Raw genomic sequence first — 20,861 nt, 5'->3', positions numbered from 1 at the left:
CCTCTGTGTACCCGAACAGGCGCCAGAATGTGGCGACCAGGGATTTTTCCACAGTAACTTTGTTGCAGTGTTAATGTCAGCCTACTTGTGACAATAAAGATAAAGATTGTTAACCAGAGCCCAAATTTGTTCTGCAAAGCAAATATTTCTCTCTGCTCTTCTGCTTTTTAAGCTGGATTGAGAGCTGTATGTTTCTTTACTTGTTGTTTAATGGGAAATTGTATAGTAGTGTTAAGGGGGCAATTGTAAGCCGTTCCTTTAAAAATGTAATATTGTATTCATAATAAAGTTTTGTTTTAGAAAGACCAACACCTGGGCACCACGGTGGCACAGTGGTTAGCCCTGCTGCCTCACGGCGCCGAGGTCCCAGGTTCGATCCCGGCTCTAGGTCACTGTCCGTGTGGAGTTTGCACATTCTCCCCGTGTCTGCGTGGGTCTCGCCCCCCACAACCCAAAGATGTGCAGGGTAGGTGGATTGGCCACGCTAAATTGCCCCCTTAATTGGAAAAAAGAGTTGGGTACACTAAATCAAAAAAAAAAAGAAATACCAGCGGCCTATATTTTCTTGGTCACTCCTGGAGCGAATCATTCTTTCCACACAATTTTACAAACTAAATTAAAATATTGGAGTTTCGGTCCTGTACCCTCATCACTGCTGTGGTTTGGACTGGGAATCTGGGAATGTAATGGGGGGGGGGGGGGCAGAAAGAGAGGAGGTGGGGGTTAAGTGAATGAGAGAGATTGCGTGAGTGAGACAGTGCAAGTATGTGTGATATAGAGAGCGAGTGCGAAAGAGAGTGCGAGGGTACAAGAGAGAGCGAGAGAGTGTGTGAGAGAGAGTGCAAGAGAGAGAGCGAGAGTGCGAGGGTACAAGAGAGAGAGAGAGCGTGTGAGAGAGTGTGTGAGAGAGAGTGCAAGAGAGAGAGCGAGAGTGCAAGAGAGAGAGCGAGAGCGCGAGGGTACAAGAGAGAGCGAGAGAGAGAGTGTGTGAGAGAGAGTGCAAGAGAGAGAGCGAGAGCGCGAGGGTACAAGAGAGAGAGAGAGCGTGTGAGAGAGTGCAAGAGAGAGAGCGAGTGTGCAAGAGAGAGAGAGAGCGAGAGTGCAAGAGAGAGAGAGCGAGAGAGCGCGAGGGTACAAGAGAGAGAGCGTGTGAGAGAGAGCGCGAGGGTACAAGAGAGAGAGCGTGTGAGAGAGAGCGCGAGGGTACAAGAGAGAGAGCGTGTGAGAGTGCAAGAGAGAGAGCGAGAGTGCGAGGGTACAAGAGAGAGCGAGAGAGTGTGTGAGAGAGAGTGCAAGAGAGAGAGCGAGAGCGCGAGGGTACAAGAGAGAGAGAGAGAGTGTGTGAGAGAGTGCAAGAGAGAGAGCGAGCGAGTGTGCAAGAGAGAGAGAGAGCGAGAGTGCAAGAGAGAGAGAGCGAGAGAGCGCGAGGGTACAAGAGAGAGCGAGAGAGAGAGTGTGTGAGAGAGAGTGCAAGAGAGAGAGCGAGAGCGCGAGGGTACAAGAGAGAGCGAGAGAGAGAGTGTGTGAGAGAGAGTGCAAGAGAGAGAGCGAGAGCGCGAGGTAGGGTACATGAGAGAGAGAGAGCGTGTGAGAGAGTGCAAGAGAGAGAGAGAGCGAGTGTGCAAGAGAGAGAGAGCGAGAGTGCAAGAGAGAGAGAGCGAGAGTGCAAGAGAGAGAGAGCGAGAGAGCGCGAGGGTACAAGAGAGAGAGCGTGTGAGAGAGAGCGCGAGGGTACAAGAGAGAGAGCGTGTGAGAGAGAGCGCGAGGGTACAAGAGAGAGAGCGTGTGAGAGTGCAAGAGAGAGAGCGAGAGCGCGAGGGTACAAGAGAGAGAGAGAGCGTGTGAGAGAGTGCAAGAGAGAGAGAGAGCGAGTGTGCAAGAGAGAGAGCGAGAGTGCAAGAGAGAGAGAGTGAGTGAGCACGAGAGAGAGTGCGAGTGTGAGAGTGCGCGAGAGAGTGAGATTGCGAGTGTGTGACAGTGAGTGCGAGTGTGAGAGAGTGCAAGAGAGTGCGAGAGAGTGAAAGAGTGCGAGAGAGTGAAAGAGTGCGAGAGAGTGAAAGAGTGCGAGTGTCTGAGAGAGTGCGAGTGCGAGAGAGTGAAAGAGAGAGTGAGAGTGTGAGAGTGCGAGAGAGAGAGAGTGAGACAGAGTGAGACAGAGCAAGAGTGAGAGTGAGAGAGAGCGAGTGTGCGCGAGAGAGAGTGCTAGAGAGAGTGAGAGAGAGGGCGAGAGCGAGAGAGTGAAAGAAAGAGTGAGAGTGTGAGAGAGTGAGACAGAGCGAGAGAGTGAGTGTGAATGAGAGAGAGTACGAGAGAGTGTGTGAGAGAGTGTGAGTGAGAGAGAGTGCGAGAGAGAGAGTGCTAGAGAGAGTGAGAGAGAGTACGAGAGAGAGAGTGCGAGAGCGAGTGAAAGAGACGTCAGTTGGTGCCAGCACCTTCAAGATAGGAAGGGAAGCGGGGGTGGTGAATGGGGAAATGAAACATGATCACTTGGCAGTTGTACGACTGAGATTCCAGTTGAAAGCATTTACAACCAAAAGCCTATCAGTCAATTGCAATGGAACTCTGGCCTTCCTGGCCCAGCACGATTTTGTGTTTTAATTGAAAAGGGTCCCAATTGTGCACAGAACAATGCCCAGTTAACTCTGAGAAACATAGCAGCAATTCTCCACCCAAACTGAAATTCGACACATGCAGCTGCCTTAGAGAGACAGCTGCTGTCAACATCTCCCATTCCAGCTTGTGTGTGGGCGCTTCAGCATCTCAACTTCGCTGGAGAGACGAGGACAACAGTTACAACTTCACAGCCTTCTCCATCCAATTAAGTCAATGACAACTGTCTCAAAATTGAATGCAGAGGAAAAGACATTTTGGCAAAATGAAATGAATGGCTCGCCCCGTTGCATTTCGTTCAGTCGTGTGCGTGTGTGTGGGGTGTGTGTGCATGCGTGTATGGGCGTGTGTGTGTGCGCATGCGAGGGTGATGTGTGTGTAGTTGCGAGAGTGATGTGTGCGTGGGGGTGTGTGGGGGTGTGTGTGTGTGCGATTGTGTGTGGGTGTGTGCGCGCAAGTGTGTGTGTGTGCGATTGTGTGTGTGTGCACGATTGTGTGTGTCCGTGCGCGATTGTGTGTGTCCGTGTCCGATTGTGTGGGTGTGTGTGTGTGTGCGCGCGATTGTGTGTGTCCGTGTCCGATTGTGTGGGTGTGTGTGTGTGTGTGCGCGCGATTGTGTGTGTGCGATTGTGTGGGTGTGTGTGCGATTGTGTGGGTGAGTGTGTGCGATTGTGTGGGTGTGTGGGTGCGATTGTGTGGGGGTGTGTGCGATTGTGTGGGTGTGTGTGTGCGCGATTGTGTGGGTGTGTGTGTGCGCGATTGTGTGGGTGTGTGTGTGTGCGATTGTGTGGGTGTGTGTGTGTGTGCGATTGTGTGGGTGTGTGAGCGCGATTGTGTGGGTGTGTGTGTGGGTGTGTGTGCACGATTGTGTGGGTGTGTGTGTGTGTGTGTGTGTGTGTGCGCACGCACGCACGTACGAGCGTGATGCGTGCGAGCGTGGTGTGTGCATGTATGTGGGTGTGTGGGCTGCCTGCGTTGGAAAATATTTTTTTTCAGACTCTTGTCACCTCGTAGAAGGGGAAAGCTTGTTATCCCACGGGGTCTGCACTGTGCTCGCAGGCTGCGTTCCACAGCGGAATGGGACCAGCCACATCGGGGCCCGTGCCACTGGATGACTTACCTGGCGGACCTGCCTCCAAGGCACGGCTGTGAACGGGAGCACAGACGGGCAGAGGGTGGCCTGTTCCTCCTATCGCAATCCCAGCTCTGAGCAGCAAACGCTAAGTCCAGCGCTGGCCGCAACCTGGGCCGGAGAAGGCATTCCGTCCTGCTCACCCGCTGCCAACTCCCAATCCCCCGCACCCTGCTCACCCCAATCCTCCTCGCTGAAGATAATGTGGGGGCGGGGGGGGTTATTAAATAACTTGTGGCGTGGGAGATGTCAGCAGTTGCAGCTGTGTGGTCTAGGCTATTACTTCATGCTTTCTGCTGGGTGGGTGATTCATTCGTTGGACATGTTCCCGACCAACATTGGATACAGTTGAGGAAGTTTTACATGTAGCGTCTCGCAGCCCTTAAAGCCACCATTTGCTGAGCCTCCCCCCATTTTTATTGGAACACTGGGGTCCCAAGCTGTGGATTCCCCCCCCCCCCCCCCCCCCCGATCACCCCCACCTTGTTTTATCCTTTGAGATGCTCCTTCACCTCTTTAAGATGTTCTTTGATTCCGTTTGGGTCACTTGTTCTCTGTGGCAGATTTTACACGGTAATTACCCCTGCGACCTTCTCCCAAACGGAAGTGTGCTGTGTGAATGCGTGCTGGCTGGTGGTGTTGACCTACTGAGCCGCAAGATCCATCCCCAGCTGTGCCTCGAAGAGCAACGTGGGCGAGGCAGATTTCCGCCGTGCCTGCTGCGGGTGGTGGCCATACCGTTACCCCAGCCACGAGGTCTGCGCGCCGTTTGACTGAACAACAAGAGGGTCAGCATCTCGCGATCTGCTGGAGCTCCCTCCGCAGCGGCCCCTCATGACAGGGGTGGGAGATGGGGGTGGCTGGAGGGGGAGGTGGGGGGTTGGTCTGACGTGTGCAAGGTTAAATTAACCCAAGTGTATTTCGCACTTGCTCCGCTGTTTCCTGTTTTTAAAAGCGCAAAGTCAAATTCACCAAACCATCGTTGAGATAATGACTGGAAATATGAAAAAACTGTCCTGGGAGTGTTTGATGGGGACAGTGTAGAGGGAGCTTTACTCTGTATCTAACTCCGTGCTGTACAGTCCTGGGAATACAGTAAGAAGTCTTCCAACACCAGGTTAAAGTCCAACAGGTTTGTTTCGAATCACGAGCTTTCGGAGCACAGCTCCTTCCTCAGGTGAATGAAGAGGTATGTTCCAGAAACATATACATAGACAAAGTCAAAGATGCAAGACAATGCTTTGAATGCGAACATTTGCAGGTAATTAAGTCTTTACAGATCCAGAGATAGGGGTAACCCCAGGTTAAAGAGGTGTGAATTGTCTTTGGACAGTTGAGGACAGCCAGGTTTGAGACAATTCGGAGAGTCCTACCAATCTGACCAACCCGTCCCAACATCTCCCTGTGTGGCTCAGGGTCTGAACTTTGATCAAGGTTCTGTGAAGCAACTTGGGAAGGTGGAGGACAACAATGGGTTTGATAAAAATCCAAGTTGTTGCTGCGACTTTACTCGATTTACCTCACACACCAGCCGCACGCTCTGCCTGCCCAGCATGTCTGCAGCTTACATACCTGATTGTGCTTCCACTGCCACAGGATATCATACGGTAACTGGAAATCCATTCGCTTTTGCCTCAAATACTTGCCTGGAAAGTAAAGATAATTACATTTAGGATATCTCCAGGAAGAACAGCAGCGACCGTGAGGATGTGACACTGTCGATTCGTGCTCTGTCTTAACACATATCAAAATATACATCATATCGTTAATGATAGAACGGACAACACAGGAACAACGGACAACAGAGGAACAACGGACAACACAGGAACAACGGACAACACAGGAACAACGGACAACACAGGAACAACGGACAACACAGGAACAACGGACAACACAGGAACAACGGACAACACATTCAGCCCACCCTCAATTACACTCTCGTCCTATAGAACGGACAGCACAGGAACAGCTGGGCCCACCCTCAGTTACACACTCGTCCTATAGAACGGACAGCACAGGAACAGCTGGGCCCACCCTCAGTTACACACTCATCCTATAGAACGGACAGCACAGGGACAGCTCTGCCCACCCTCAGCGTTACACACTCGTCCTATAGAACGGACAGCACAGGAACAGCTTGTCCCACCTTCAGTTACACACTCATCCTATAGAACGGACAGCACAGGAACAGCTGGGCTCACCCTCAGTTACACACTCGTCCTATAGAACGGACAGCACAGGAACAGCTGGGCCCACCCTCAGCGTTACACACTCGTCCTATAGAACGGACAGCACAGGAACAGCTGGGCCCACCCTCAGTTACACACTCATCCTATAGAACGGACAGCACAGGAACAGCTGGGCCCACCCTCAGTTACACACTCATCCTTTAGAACGGACAGCACAGGGGCAGCTGGGCCCACCCTCAGCGTTACACACTCATCCTATAGAACGGACAGCACAGGAACAGCTTGGCCCACCCTCAGTTACACACTCATCCTATAGAACGGACAGCACAGGGACAGCTGGGCCCACCCTCAGCGTTACACACTCATCCTATAGAACGGACAGCACAGGGACAGCTGGGCCCACCCTCAGCGTTACACGCTCATCCTATAGAACGGACAGCACAGGGACAGCTCGGCTCACCCTCAGCGTTACACACTCGTCCTATAGAACGGACAGCACAGGGACAGCTCGGCTCACCCTCAGTTACACACTCATCCTATAGAACGGACAGCACGGGAACAGCTGGGCCCACCATCAGTTACACACTCATCCTATAGAACGGACAGCACAGGGACAGCTGGGCCCACCCTCAGTTACACACTCATCCTATAGAACGGACAGCACAGGAACAGCTCGGCCCACCCTCAGCGTTACACAATCATCCTATAGAACCGACAGCACCGGGACAGCTGGGCTCACCCTCAGTTACACACTCGTCCTATAGAACGGACAGCACAGGAACAGCTCGGCCCACCTCAGTTACACACTCGTCCTATAGAACGGACAGCACAGGAACAGCTGGGCCCACCCTCAGCGTTACACAATCATCCTATAGAACCGACAGCACCGGGACAGCTGGGCCCACCCTCAGTTACACACTCATCCTATAGAACGGACAGCACAGGAACAGCTGGGCCCACCCTCAGTTACACACTCGTCCTATAGAACGGACAGCACAGGAACAGCTGGGCCCACCCTCAGTTACACACTCGTCCTATAGAATGGACAGCACAGGGGCAGCTGGGCCCACCCTCAGTTACACACTCATCCTATAGAACGGACAGCACAGGGACAGCTGGGCTCACCCTCAGTTACACACTCATCCTATAGAACGGACAGCACAGGAACAGCTGGGCCCACCCTCAGCGTTACACACTCATCCTATAAAAACGGACAGCACAGGAACAGCTGGGCCCACCCTCAGCGTTACACACTCATCCTATAGAACGGACAGCACAGGGACAGCTCAGCCCACCCTCAGCGTTACACACTCGTCCTATAGAACGGACAGCACAGGAACAGCTGGGTCACCCTCAGCGTTACACACTCGTCCTATAGAACGGACAGCACAGGGACAGCTTGGCCCACCCTCAGTTACACACTCATCCTATAGAACGGACAGCACAGGAACAGCAGGGCCCACCCTCAGTTACACACTCATCCTGTAGAACGGACAGCACAGGGACAGCTCGGCCCACCCTCAGTTACACACTCATCCTATAGAACGGACAGCACAGGAACAGCTGGGCCCACCCTCAGTTACACACTCATCCTATAGAACGGACAGCACAGGAACAGCTGGGCCCACCCTCAGCGTTACACACTCATCCTATAGAACGGACAGCACAGGCACAGCTGGGCCCACCCTCAGCGTTACACACTCGTCCTATAGAACGGACAGCACAGGGACAGCTGGGCTCACCCTCAGCGTTACACACTCATCCTATAGAATGGACAGCACAGGGACAGCTGGGCCCACCCTCAGTTACACACTCATCCTATAGAACGGACAGCACAGGAACAGCTGGGCTCACCCTCAGTGTTACACACTCGTCCTATAGAACGGACAGCACAGGAACAGCTGGGTCACCCTCAGCGTTGCACACTCGTCCTATAGAACGGACAGCACAGGGACAGCTGGGCCCACCCTCAGTTACACACTCGTCGTATAGAACGGACAGCACAGGAACAGCTGGGCCCACCCTCAGCGTTACACACTCGTCCTATAGAACGGGCAGCACAGGCACAGCTGGGCTCACCCTCAGCGTTACACACTCGTCCTATAGAACGGACAGCACAGGGACAGCTGGGCCCACCCTCAGCGTTACACACTCGTCCTATAGAACGGACAGCACAGGGACAGCTGGGCTCACCCTCAGCGTTACACACTCATCCTATAGAATGGACAGCACAGGGACAGCTGGGCCCACCCTCAGTTACACACTCATCCTATAGAACGGACAGCACAGGAACAGCTGGGCTCACCCTCAGTTACACACTCATCCTATAGAACGGACAGCACAGGAACAGCTGGGCCCACCTTCAGCGTTATACACTCGTCCTATAGAACGGACAGCACAGGAACAGCTGGGCTCACCCTCAGCGTTACACACTCAGCCTATAGAACGGACAGCACAGGGACAGCTGGGCCCACCCTCAGCGTTACACACTCATCCTATAGAACGGACGGCACAGGAACAGCTCGGCCCACCCTCAGTTACACACTCGTCCTATAGAACGGACAGCACAGGAACAGCTGGGCCCACCCTCAGCGTTACACACTCGTCCTATAGTACGGACAGCACAGGAACAGCTTGGCCCACCCTCAGTTACACACTCATCCTATAGAACGGACAGCACAGGGACAGCTGGGCCCACCCTCAGTGTTACACACTCATCCTATAGAACGGACAGCACAGGAACAGCTGGGCCCACCCTCAGCGTTACACACTCGTCCTACAGAACGGACAGCACAGGAACAGCTCGACTCACCCTCAGTTACACACTCGTCCTATAGAACGGACAGCACAGGAACAGCTGGGCCCACCCTCAGTTACACACTCATCCTATAGAACGGACAGCACAGGAACAGCTGGGCCCACCCTCAGCGTTACACACTCGTCCTATAGAACGGACAGCACAGGAACAGCTTGTCCCACCTTCAGTTACACACTCATCCTATAGAACGGACGGCACAGGAACAGCTCGGCCCACCCTCAGTTACACACTCGTCCTATAGAACGGACAGCACAGGAACAGCTGGGCCCACCCTCAGTTACACACTCATCCTATAGAACGGACAGCACAGGAACAGCTGGGCCCACCCTCAGCGTTACACACTCGTCCTATAGAACGGACAGCACAGGCACAGCTGGGCTCACCCTCAGCGTTACACACTCGTCCTATAGAATGGACAGCACAGGGACAGCTGGGCCCACCCTCAGTTACACACTCATCCTATAGAACGGACAGCACAGGGACAGCTGGGCCCACCCTCAGTGTTACACACTCATCCTATAGAACGGACAGCACAGGAACAGCTGGGCCCACCCTCAGCGTTACACACTCATCCTGTAGAACGGACAGCACAGGGACAGCTCGGCCCACCCTCAGTTACACACTCATCCTATAGAACGGACAGCACAGGAACAGCTCGGCCCACCCTCAGTTACACACTCGTCCTATAGAACGGACAGCACAGGAACAGCTGGGCCCACCCTCAGTTACACACTCATCCTATAGAACGGACAGCACAGGGACAGCTCTGCCCACCCTCAGCGTTACACACTCGTCCTATAGAACGGACAGCACAGGAACAGCTGGGCCCACCCTCAGCGTTACACACTCGTCCTATAGTACGGACAGCACAGGAACAGCTTGGCCCACCCTCAGTTACACACTCATCCTATAGAACGGACAGCACAGGAACAGCTGGGCCCACCCTCAGTGTTACACACTCGTCCTATAGAACGGACAGCACAGGGACAGCTGGGCCCACCCTCAGTGTTACACACTCATCCTATAGAACGGACAGCACAGGGACAGCTGGGCTCACCCTCAGTTACACACTCATCCTATAGAACGGACAGCACAGGAACAGCTGGGCCCACCCTCAGCGTTACACACTCATCCTGTAGAACGGACAGCACAGGGACAGCTCGGCCCACCCTCAGTTACACACTCATCCTATAGAACGGACAGCACAGGAACAGCTCGGCCCACCCTCAGTTACACACTCGTCCTATAGAACGGACAGCACAGGAACAGCTGGGCCCACCCTCAGTTACACACTCATCCTATAGAACGGACAGCACAGGAACAGCTGGGCTCACCCTCAGTTACACACTCGTCCTATAGAACGGACAGCACAGGAACAACTCGGCCCACCCTCAGTTACACACTCATCCTATAGAACGGACAGCACAGGAACAGCTGGGCCCACCCTCAGTTACACACTCATCCTATAGAACGGACAGCACAGGAACAGCTGGGCCCACCCTCAGTTACACACTCATCCTATAGAACGGACAGCACAGGGACAGCTCGGCTCGCCCTCAGTGTTACAGACTTGTCCTGTTTTGCCCCCACCCCAATCTCAGACCCCACGAATGCCTGATATATGCTCAAGTGAAAACGGCAGGACAGACAAATGGATTAAACGCTAAAAACCTGGGAGCTGAAATAACAAAGTTTGGAAACTGCCAGTGGATCTCCTTCGACCTCTCACAGGGCACATGAAATCCCATGTGCAATTTCCACTTCTATCCCGCCTGGCTTCCCGATTTCATTCTTGCCAATCGACAGACAGGATTCCGTCAGGTAAGTGGTGCTCAGGACCTCATTATCCAGGAGCTACTCCACATACAACTGCTCATCAATGAGCAAAAGGAACTACGACAGTCTCCTGCTGATCGCCAAGCTGTACATGTCCCCCCCCGCCCCACTTAAATTCAGTAAACATTTCAGACTATTCCCCTCCTGTTCCATTTGGGAATCCAACACCCACCAACTCTTCCACTGATGTACACTCCACTCCCAACAATTTTCTACGTCTTCATTTGTTTTGGTCAACACCAACCAAAATATATTGAACAGGATTTGAGAAAGCGGGAGCAGGATTTGGGAAAGCGGGAGCAGGATTTGGGAAAGCGGGAGCAGGATTTGGGAAAGCGGGAGCAGGATTTGGGAAAGCGGGAGCATGATTTGGGAAAGCGGGAGCAGGATTTGGGAAAGCGGGAGCAGGATTTAGGAAAGCGGGCAACCCCAGTGAATTGAAGGCGGACGTTGCTGTGACTGATTGTTGGAGGCTCCTTTGACGTTTATGTTTACAGGACAAACCACCTTTGACATTGTGGGGGAATCACAAGTTATTATGGCAGCTGTCACTGTAAATTAATTGCATTTAATTTTATGCAGACGGTGGGCATTAACTGGTGGTTCACTTGCGATTCTACAAATAGGAGCAGAAGGAAAACTCTGGTGGTTGAGTTGGGAGGCGCGTGCTTGTAACGTGTACCTCTGCAAATAAATACTCAGGAAAGTGTAAAGATTGGATCCAGTTCCATCCTTCGCTGCCTACCTTTATGGAATATACCTGCAACGTTGACACCACTGGTTCTGAACGGTCTACTTGCACACACAGATGACTGCGAGTCCTCTCCGAGGTTTGGGCACCTGAACTTCGAACAGAAAGTGCTGCAACACTCAGCAGGTCTGGCTGCCTCTGGGGAACACCGAACGACAGTCACCCAGCACTTCCACACATTGACTCCGTTTCTCTCTCCACAGATGCTGCTGGGCCTGCGGAGATTTTCCCCTCAGCATGTTCTGCTTTTATTTCACACCTCCAGCATCCACAGTATTTCGCTTTTATTTGAGAACTGCATATTCTGAGTCTTCGGAGTGTTCGTGTCTAACTACTCTGCCCGAGTTGGCAAACTGGAATGACACCAAGTCCTACAACATTTCTTTGCATTGGATGTGTGCGCAATCAGGCAAAATTCATGGTGTTATGGTGTCGTCGACCATTTTTTTAACATTTCCTGACCAAATCGACCCTGCGCACAGCCCACAAAGTCTATTTTGCTGGAGATGAACTTGGCTCCAAAACTGCTGGTGGCCAAGAACAGGCTCTGGTTCAATGAGGGCGGTGGGATGGCACGGTGTGTCAGCCCTGCTACCTCACAGTGCCAGGGACCCGGGTTCAATTCCAGCCTTGGGTCACTGTCTGTGTGGAGTTTGCACTTTGCCCCCTCCCTCAATCTCTACTCTGGCTTGGAGCTTCAACTACACAACTGGCTTCTGTTACTCCTCTCTGAGAGATCCCATCACACAAGTTTTAAGCTCAATTCCTTCACACAACATTCCCCTGGCCAAGGTGCCACCAGCTGACCAATCATTAGGAGTTGCATGACTTAAGGGAGAATTTCTCTGATTTTTCACCTGCCCTTGGAGAAACGTCTTGCCACTGTTTAGTAATTCAGTAGTACCGTTCCAATTTCTTTTGCTCCACGCTGTGATGCACCGAGCACTGAGTAAATGCTTTCAGGTGGTATCCATCAGCCAGGGGCTTCAAAACTGAAGCCTTGTTATTTACTTGCACATTGAATAAACTTATCAGTTTTGATCAGGGTGGCTTCCTGTGGCAATACAGCAAGTCCCTACCTTGCTAGTGACACTCCCGTTCACTGTTGAGAGTCTGGAGCATTGCTGGAGGTGCCTCTGACCAGATGGGGTCTCAAACAGAGGTGCTGTCTGTTTAGATGCAAGGAAAATATTCCAAGGCACCATTCGAAGATCAGCAAGAGGCCTCCCTCCTCCCACCACACGGCGTCCTGGCAAACATCCCAAATTCATTTGTTGTGCGTAAACCCGCTGTGTTTTCCTGTGTAACTACACTAACCGCACTTCAGCATTGGCTGTGGAGCACTCGGAGATGTCAGTGTACATGACAAAGCAGTTGACGAACACAAGCCCTTTCGTCTCTCCCACACTGCCACTATCTATTGGGTTTTCCAAGCTGTTAAGAGACATGCTGGACAGACACTTGCCGACAGAATACAACCTCGATCCGTTTAATGACTTAAAGGCTCTTTTTAAAAGATTGCTCTTTGCTTTGATTTATCTTTTGTTTGTCAAGTGAGAATGTGCGAACAAATGTCTTTCAAACAGATCCAACACAACTCCAGCCAAACCTCACTAAGCGCAGACCTTCTCGAAGCGCCTCACCTCATTATTCCCCCCCCCTTTCAAAGCGAAAATGTTTAACTCTGCTTCGCTTCAGTTCTGATAAATCTTGCAAATCGCTTGCCAAGAAAACGCCTGGATTCGGACTACAAGCACACAGCTTGGGCACCGGATCTCCAACAGTACATGCAAAACACTGCAGGGTCCTCAACTTCATTCTCAACATTGGCTTTGGCCAACTATCACTGCATCTCCTTTCAAATCCATCCCATCAGTAAGTGGTGGGGGTGAACTGATCAGACAGGCGGGCTCGATGCAGAATTATGTTTATGTCAGGCGGAACGGTGGCGCAGTGGTTAGCACTGCTGTCTCAAGGCACCGAGGAGGGTAGCAGAGTGGTTATCACTGCTGCTACACGGTGTCAAGGAGGGTAGCACAGTGGTGCAGTGGGTTAGCACTGTTGCCTCACTGGCGCCGAGGTCCCAGGTTCGATCCCGGCCCTGGGTCCGCTGTCCGTGTGGAGTTTGCACATTCTCCCCGTGTCTGCGTGGGTCTCACCCCCACAACCCAAAGATGTGCAGGGTAGGTGGATTGGCCACGCTAAATTGCCCCTTCATTGGAAAGAAGGAAGAATTGGGTCATCTAAATTTATATATAAAAAAGAAAAGGCCGCAGTGCAGAGGGCCACACCCCAAATCCCCCACCCCTCCCCACCACACCCACCCACCCCATAGAAACAAGAGGGTAAATTCTTAAAATAGACACGGCCATCTCCCACCAAACATCGTTCCTCTGAACCTTTAATCCACGTGAATGTAGATACTCTGTGGTCGCAAATGCAATATTGAGGCAAGTGCCAGTCAGCAGATTTTGCACAGGCTTCAGAAACCACCCCAGCTCCTTCGAAATGTCCCGATGGCAACTACGTTTTCAGCTTGGCCAGTTGTCTTTCCGAGTCTCTGACTGGCTACCCGGTCAGCCGGGATTGCCCACCCCAAGTCAAACTCGAGACGGAGCGCAGTGCATTGTTCAGGGTGCACGGCAGGAGGCTTTCGATGCAGTTGGTGGCGTTAGCTTCATCGGAATGAATCAGATGAAAGCAGCTGAGAATGCCAGAATTGTGTTCACTATTCTTGGGCCACTCTTTGCTGCTCTGAACATGCGAGCGGCCTACGGGTAAAATAGCGAATTCGTCAGGCCATCTATTCAAGAATATAGACGTGCACGTCATCAGGGCAGGATTAGGGCTCCACAAGGAGGAACCTTGGTGTAACTCGATGAAAAAAGAGAGAGGAAAGCTCTTAACAAGATCTTCCTTTGAGCACACGAGATGTTCTGCTGCAGGGTCTCCAGTTTCAGATACCCACACAGACCTCCTGACTGGTCCTTATTTCCATTTCCCAACTTTTTTGAGGTTTTCTGCTTTTTATTATTCCCCTTCCGTGAGCGACGCTTAAATATCTTTTTCTGAAGATTGCTATAAAAAGTTACACTTCTGCCCGATTAGCATCAGCAATCTGAGTAAAGATGCAAATCAGAAAGAAGCTGCACTCATGCGGAACCTGCCACATCCACAGGATGCTTTGAAGTGCTTCACGGACAATTAATTACTTTCGGAGTTGTCGTCAGGATCTCCCACTTTCTCGGATGCGAGCCCACAATCCTGTGGGAAACCGGGAAGGCTCGGGGTTTGGTCACTTCATATACGGCCAACAAAACGTTTAGTGATCACTTTGGGTGCAGAGAAAGCTTTTGACTGGTTGAAGTGGAATCATTTATTTTATAAGCTGCAGGAGGGGAGCATGTAGAGTGGATACAAGTGGTCTATAAAAGCCCCCTGGCGACAGTTCTTACGAGCGGTTCTAGGTGTGAGAATTTGAGTCTCCAGAGAGGGACTCCCGTTATCCCAGTTAGTGTTCACAATAGCGACTGAGTCCCTAGTGGAGACAGTCAGGATCCTTCAGAATTGTTGCTAGTCAGTGGAGGGATGCAATATAAGATTACGGTGTACGCGGATGACGTGTTGCTATTTGTATCTAAGCCAGACGTTCCAATCTCCGCTATTTTTGATGTTGTGGGTAGATTGAGTTTATTCTCGGGTTATAAAATCTATTTTTACCAAGACTGAGACTATGCCATTGGCACTGCTCAGAGAGAGCACTCCCTCCTTGGCGAATCTCCCATCTACCCAGTCCCTTACAGGGTTTATTCATTTGGGTGATTTTGTTGACCCCCTCTTTCAGACATTTGCATGGGGCAAACTCCGCCCTCCACCCCCCTCACTCGCGTCTGAGAAGTTTGATCCTCAGCGCCGTTCCCCCTCCTCAATATCGTGGCTGGGTGGGATAGCTCTTGATTACGATGAATGTGCTGCCTCGGTGATTATAGCTTTTACAGATTCTGCTAATCTTGCTGTCTGAGGCCCTCAGTTCTTTTACCACGGACCAAACAGAAACCTTGCTTCTAACTAGCCAATCTGCGGTTTCCTAGTTCAAAGGTGGGGTTGGGGGGGGGCGCCGAATATTAAAATGTATCAGTTAGCTTCGCATGTTCGATTCATACGAGAGTGGGTTAGAGAGGGCCCTCCTCCATTTGCCTCGATATTGAAGCTGGCCAATCTGTGCATGCTCTAGATGCCTCTGTTCTTTCTCCGGGATTTCAAGGATGTGTCTGTCAAGTGCGAAAATCCTATCATCGTTTGAGAGTGCGGAGGATGGTCCGTGAGCTGGAAGGGAGATCTCATTTAAATTCTGCTCCCTCTCCCATTCAGGACAATCCAGATTTCCCACCAGGACATGGATTTGAAATCTGGAGGGATAGAGATCTTCGTTAACTGGGTGATGTGTTCCATCTGTCCCCAGTTGCCCTTTGACACGCAGCCATTCACACATTCTAATCTCTTAATGTGCCACTATCAATCCCCTTCTCAGCCTTAATCATCCCCATTTATATTCCTTTTACCTTTCTGTCCACGCCACCTTTGTCAATCTCTATCTATCGCTGGCCCTCTACCCAGCCCCACTGCTCCACGCCCCCCAACAGTATAAATCCGACCCTATTTCCACTTCTCTCCAGCTTTGACAGCGAATATTGAAGAGGAGACTTGGGCAGATATGGGAAAAATGCCAGGAGAATCTCAGTCTGTAATAGAACAAAGGAGACTCGGGTTGAAAATATTACAGCATCTACATATCACTCCAAGCTTAAGATACATGTTTTGACCCTACCACATCCTCGCTGTGCCGCATGTGCAAAATAGTCAAGGGAGACGACTTCAGGAAGCAAAGTACTGTACACACCCCTGTCAGCACCAACAGGGCCGAGGTGGAGATGGTTAGCAGTTTCAAATTCCTAGGGGTGCACATCACCAAAAATCTGTCCTGGTCCACTCACGTCGACGCTATCACCAAGAAAGCACAACACGCCTATACTTCCTCAGGAAACTAAGGAAATTCGGCATGTCCACATTAACTCTTACCAACTTTTACAGATGCAGCATAGAAAGCATCCTATCGGGCTGCATCGCAGCCTGGTATGGCAACTGCTCGACCCAGGACCGCAAGGAACTTCAGAGAGTCGTGAATACCACCCAGTCCATCACACGAACCTGCCTCCCATCCATTGACTCCATCTACACCTCCCGCCACCTGGGGAAAGCGGGCAGCATAATCAAGGATCCCTCCCACCCAGCTTACTCACTTTTCCAACTTCTTCCATTGGGCAGGAGATACAGAAGTCTGAGAACACGCACAAACAGACTCAAAACAGCTTCTTCCCAGCTGTTACCAGACTCCTAAATGACCCTCTTGTTGACTGACATAACACTACACCCTGTACGCTTCAACCGATGCCAATGCTTATGTAGTTTACATTGTATATCTTGTATTGCCCTATTATGTGATAGAGATAGAGAAATACAGCACAGAACAGGCCCTTCGGCCCACGATGTTGTGCCGAACTTTTGTCCTAGGTTAATCATAGAATTTTGGACACTAAGGGCAATTTTTCATGGCAATTCCACCCAACCTGCACATCTTTGGACATTCTCATGTATTTTCTAGTATTTTCTTGAATTTTGTTTAATTCCCTTTTCTTCCATGTACTGAATGGTCTATTGAGCTGCTTGCAGAAAAACACTTTTCACTGCACCTCGTACACGTGACAATAAACAAATCCAATCCAATGCATTGTGTTCTGCCTGTGTCAAAATTAAACCTGGTCTGGTGCGCATAAAGAGGAACTAGTCGATAGGGCCTCAGAACTCAATTCTTTCTTCTTAATCCTGGGGCTCCCAGTTAGAAATAAAATTGATGCGAATGCAAAAAAGGCGGTCTAATATCCTGACATTTGCAGAACGGAAGACTATCCTCTGCTCCTGAAGTAGCAATAAATCTCCTTCAGTTCAGAATTGGCACAGAATTACCATGGAATGTATCTCAATGGAATTCCTAACCTGTATCCTCCCATCCAAATTGCTTGCATTCAGAAAAGTAGGGGGCCACTATCTCAAACACGTAGGTTCCGTAATGTCAGTTCCTGGTCCAACAAGGTTTTCCATAAGCTATGTAATACTGCCTTTGTCATCCTCTCTGGCAGGGTGTGCACCGTTTACACCCCCTCCCCTTGCTTGCCTGTCAGTATTTTAGTATAAATGGAGGCACCCGAGGTGCGGCACGGTGGCTCAGTGGTTAGCACTGCTGCCTCACGGCGCCGAGATCCCGGGTTCGATCCCGGCCCTGGGTCACTGTCCGTGTGGAGTTTGCACATTCTCCCAGTGTTTGCGTGGGTCTCACCCCCACAACCCAAAGATGCGCAGGGTAGGTGGATTGGCCACGCTAAATTGCCCCTTCATTGGAAAACATTAATTGGGTACTCTAAATTTATTTTTAAAAATGCGGACAGGTTCGGAGAACTGGAAGCAGTGATGTTGTTTCCTGTGCCTGGAGGATCTAGAAGAAGGGGTTCACAGTCTCAGGGTACAGGCTGGGCCATTCAGGACTGAGAGGAGGCGAAAGCTCTTCACGTAGAGGGCAGTGAACCTGTGGAATACTCCCCCACAGGGGGCTGTGGAGGCCAAGTCACTGAATATTGAAGGAGGAAATGGATAATCTCTACACTCTAAAGGTAGGGTGCTCTGTCCAAGGGCCGGTGCAGACTCGATGGGCCAAATGGCCTCCTTCTGCACTGTAAATTGTATGATCAGCCTCGACCATGTTGAACGGGGGAGCAGGCTTGAAGAGCCGAACTCCTGTTCCTACAAGAGATATGGCTTGTGGTTAAGCGAATGTCTCCCTCCCCGTCCCCCCTAGACACGAATAACAGATGGGGGAGACCATTCCGTCCAGTTTCCGTCCTTTCCCCAGCGTTTCTGCGCAGGTACGCTTCAGACAACCTCAAAGGGTTTTCAGGGAGAAGGTGATCTTACTCTGTTCTCCCCGTTCCTAATTCGACCTCACTGAACAAACAAACGTCTGTTCTGAAGGATGTGGACGGCTGCCAGTTTGTAAAGCTGTTAATGACGGCAGCTGCTGGCAAAACCAACAGGCTCTGAACAACAAGGGAAGAAGGTTTTCTGGGTTAGGAGGAGTTTAACGCAGTGGAATGTGAGTAATTAACGCAAGCTTGATCTTTGCTTTGCCGGCCGTTCTGACCGTACTCCACAATAGAAACGCTGCTTCGATATAAAGTCAAGGCATCGTACATCGACAGCTCTGTGCCCGGCCCCTCCTCTGGGTCTCCAAGCAGCAGCTGCATCAGCTGCCCCATTGGAAATGACAGCTTGATAAAGGCCAGCCAGAATGGCAACCACAGGCTTTTCATAGGCACACCGAGCTGCATGGGGACTACGGCCTCAGTGAACATCTTGGGACATTCCAAGGTTGAACGCTGCAACCTACTCCTTCACCACCTCTCTGTCTCTCTCTTTCTGTTCTGTAATGTGTTCGTTCTGCTGATTCCTGCGATCCCCACCTCAAAACATCAGTAACATGAGCAAACTGAGCATCGTGTATGTGCGGAAAGTCAACAGGGAACAAAGCACTGTCCTGGTCCTCTTAGTCTTGTCTGGAGCCCTTGGTGAAGGGGCTGAGTTACGCTGTGACGTAGGGACAGGCTGGGCCTTGATGAAGGGGCTGAGGTTACGCTGTGACGTAGGGACAGGCTGGGCCTTGGTGAAGGGGCTGAGGTTACGCTGTGACACAGGGACAGGCTGGGCCTTGGTGAAGGGGCTGAGGTTACGCTGTGACACAGGACAGGCTGGGCCTTGGTGAAGGGCTGAGGTTACGCTGTGACGTAGGGACAGGCTGGGCCTTGGTGAAGGGGCTGAGGTTACGCTGTGACGTAGGGACAGGCTGGGCCTTGGTGAAGGGGCTGAGGTTACGCTGTGACACAGGACAGCTGGGCCTTGGTGAAGGGGCTGAGGTTACGCTGTGACACAGGGACAGGCTGGCCTTGGTGAAGGGGCTGAGGTTACGCTGTGACGTAGGGACAGGCTGGGCCTTGGTGAAGGGGCTGAGGTTACGCTGTGACGTAGGGACAGGCTGGGCCTTGAAGGGCTGAGGTTACGCTGTGACGTAGGGACAGGCTGGGCCTTGGTGAAGGGGCTGAGGTTACGCTGTGACACAGGGACAGGCTGGGCCTTGGTGAAGGGGCTGAGGTTACGCTGTGACGTAGGGACAGGCTGGGTCTTGGTGAAGGGGCTGAGGTTACGCTGTGACACAGGGACAGGCTGGGCCTTGGTGAAGGTGCTGAGGTTACGCTGTGACGTAGGGACAGGCTGGGCCTTGAAGGGCTGAGGTTACGCTGTGACACAGGGACAGGCTGGGCCTTGGTGAAGGGGCTGAGGTTACGCTGTGACACAGGGACAGGCTGGGCCTTGGTGAAGGGGCTGAGGTTACGCTGTGACACAGGGAGTAATAAGCAACGTGGGAAAAAGGGGGACCTGTGGATGTGGTGTACTGAGATTTCCAGAAGGCCCTATCCTCCGGTTTCCCACCGCTTTCTCTGTTTGTTTATTCCTTTCATCGAGTTTGTTTCTGAAGCGCAATCCTGCTGCCTGAGAGTTCCAGAAGGCGCCACATTAGGGTTACTGTACAATGTAAGAGCTCATGGTGGAGCGAATAACGTGTCCAGCATGGATAAAGGGCCGGTTATCTACAGGAAACAGTGTCGCATAAATCATTTCTGGGTTGGCACAAAGTAAAGATTGGAGTGTCACAGGGAACATTGCTGGGGCCTCAACTATTTGGGATGAGGAGACCAAACGTCTGGTTGATGGAATTTGCAGCTGACACAAGAGAAAAGTTTTGAACAGACGAAGAGAATCTGCAAAAGGATTATGGATAGGTTGAGCGGGCAAACATCGGGCAGAGGGACTGCAATGTGGGCAAATGTGAGCTTGCCCACTCTGGCAGGAAGACAGAGAAGCAGCAAATTATTTCAATAAGAGACTGCACAACTCTTGATGCGCAGAGGCATGGGAGTGTGTCAGTACATGAATCACAATCTGCAGGCACAGCAAGGGCAAATGGGTTGTTGTCATTTATTGCAAGGGGAATGCTATTGAAAAAATGGCATTGCTGAGTCCACGCCTGGAATAGTGTGCACAAGTTTGGTCTCTGTTTTAAGAAAAAAAAATTACATTAAAATAAAATAAAATGTGCGGCACGTGGTGCAGTGGTTAGCACTGGGGCTACAGTGCCGAGGTCCCAAGTTCAAATACCGCCCTAGGTAGCACAAGTGGATAGCACAAGTGCTTCACAGCGCCAGGTCCCAGGATCAATTCCCCTCTGGGTCACTGTCTGTGCGGAGTCTGCACGTTCTCGTGTCTGCGTGGGTTTCCTCCCACAGTCCAAAGACGTGCAGGTTGGTGGATTGGCCGTGCTAAATTGCCCCTTAGTGTCCAAAAGGTTAGGAGGGGTGGTTG

General features: G+C 51.5%; 1 protein-coding gene across 1 annotated transcript in view; it reads right to left on the bottom strand.

Annotated features, from left to right (window-relative positions):
- ash1l (ash1 (absent, small, or homeotic)-like (Drosophila)) overlaps positions 1 to 20,861 on the bottom strand; it is a 248,737-nt gene that overhangs the window by 78,548 nt on the left and 149,328 nt on the right. The window contains exon 7 of the mRNA XM_038787101.1: positions 5,315 to 5,388. Within this exon, the coding sequence (XP_038643029.1) occupies positions 5,315 to 5,388 (74 nt within the window). The remainder of the gene's footprint in view (positions 1 to 5,314; positions 5,389 to 20,861) is intronic.

The sequence above is a fragment of the Scyliorhinus canicula genome, chromosome 30 (assembly GCF_902713615.1).
Source record: "Scyliorhinus canicula chromosome 30, sScyCan1.1, whole genome shotgun sequence".
NCBI classification, from domain to species: Eukaryota; Metazoa; Chordata; class Chondrichthyes; order Carcharhiniformes; family Scyliorhinidae; genus Scyliorhinus; species Scyliorhinus canicula.
The sequence above is the reverse complement of the archived record's forward strand: the minus strand, read 5'-3'. Positions and strand labels throughout refer to the sequence as shown.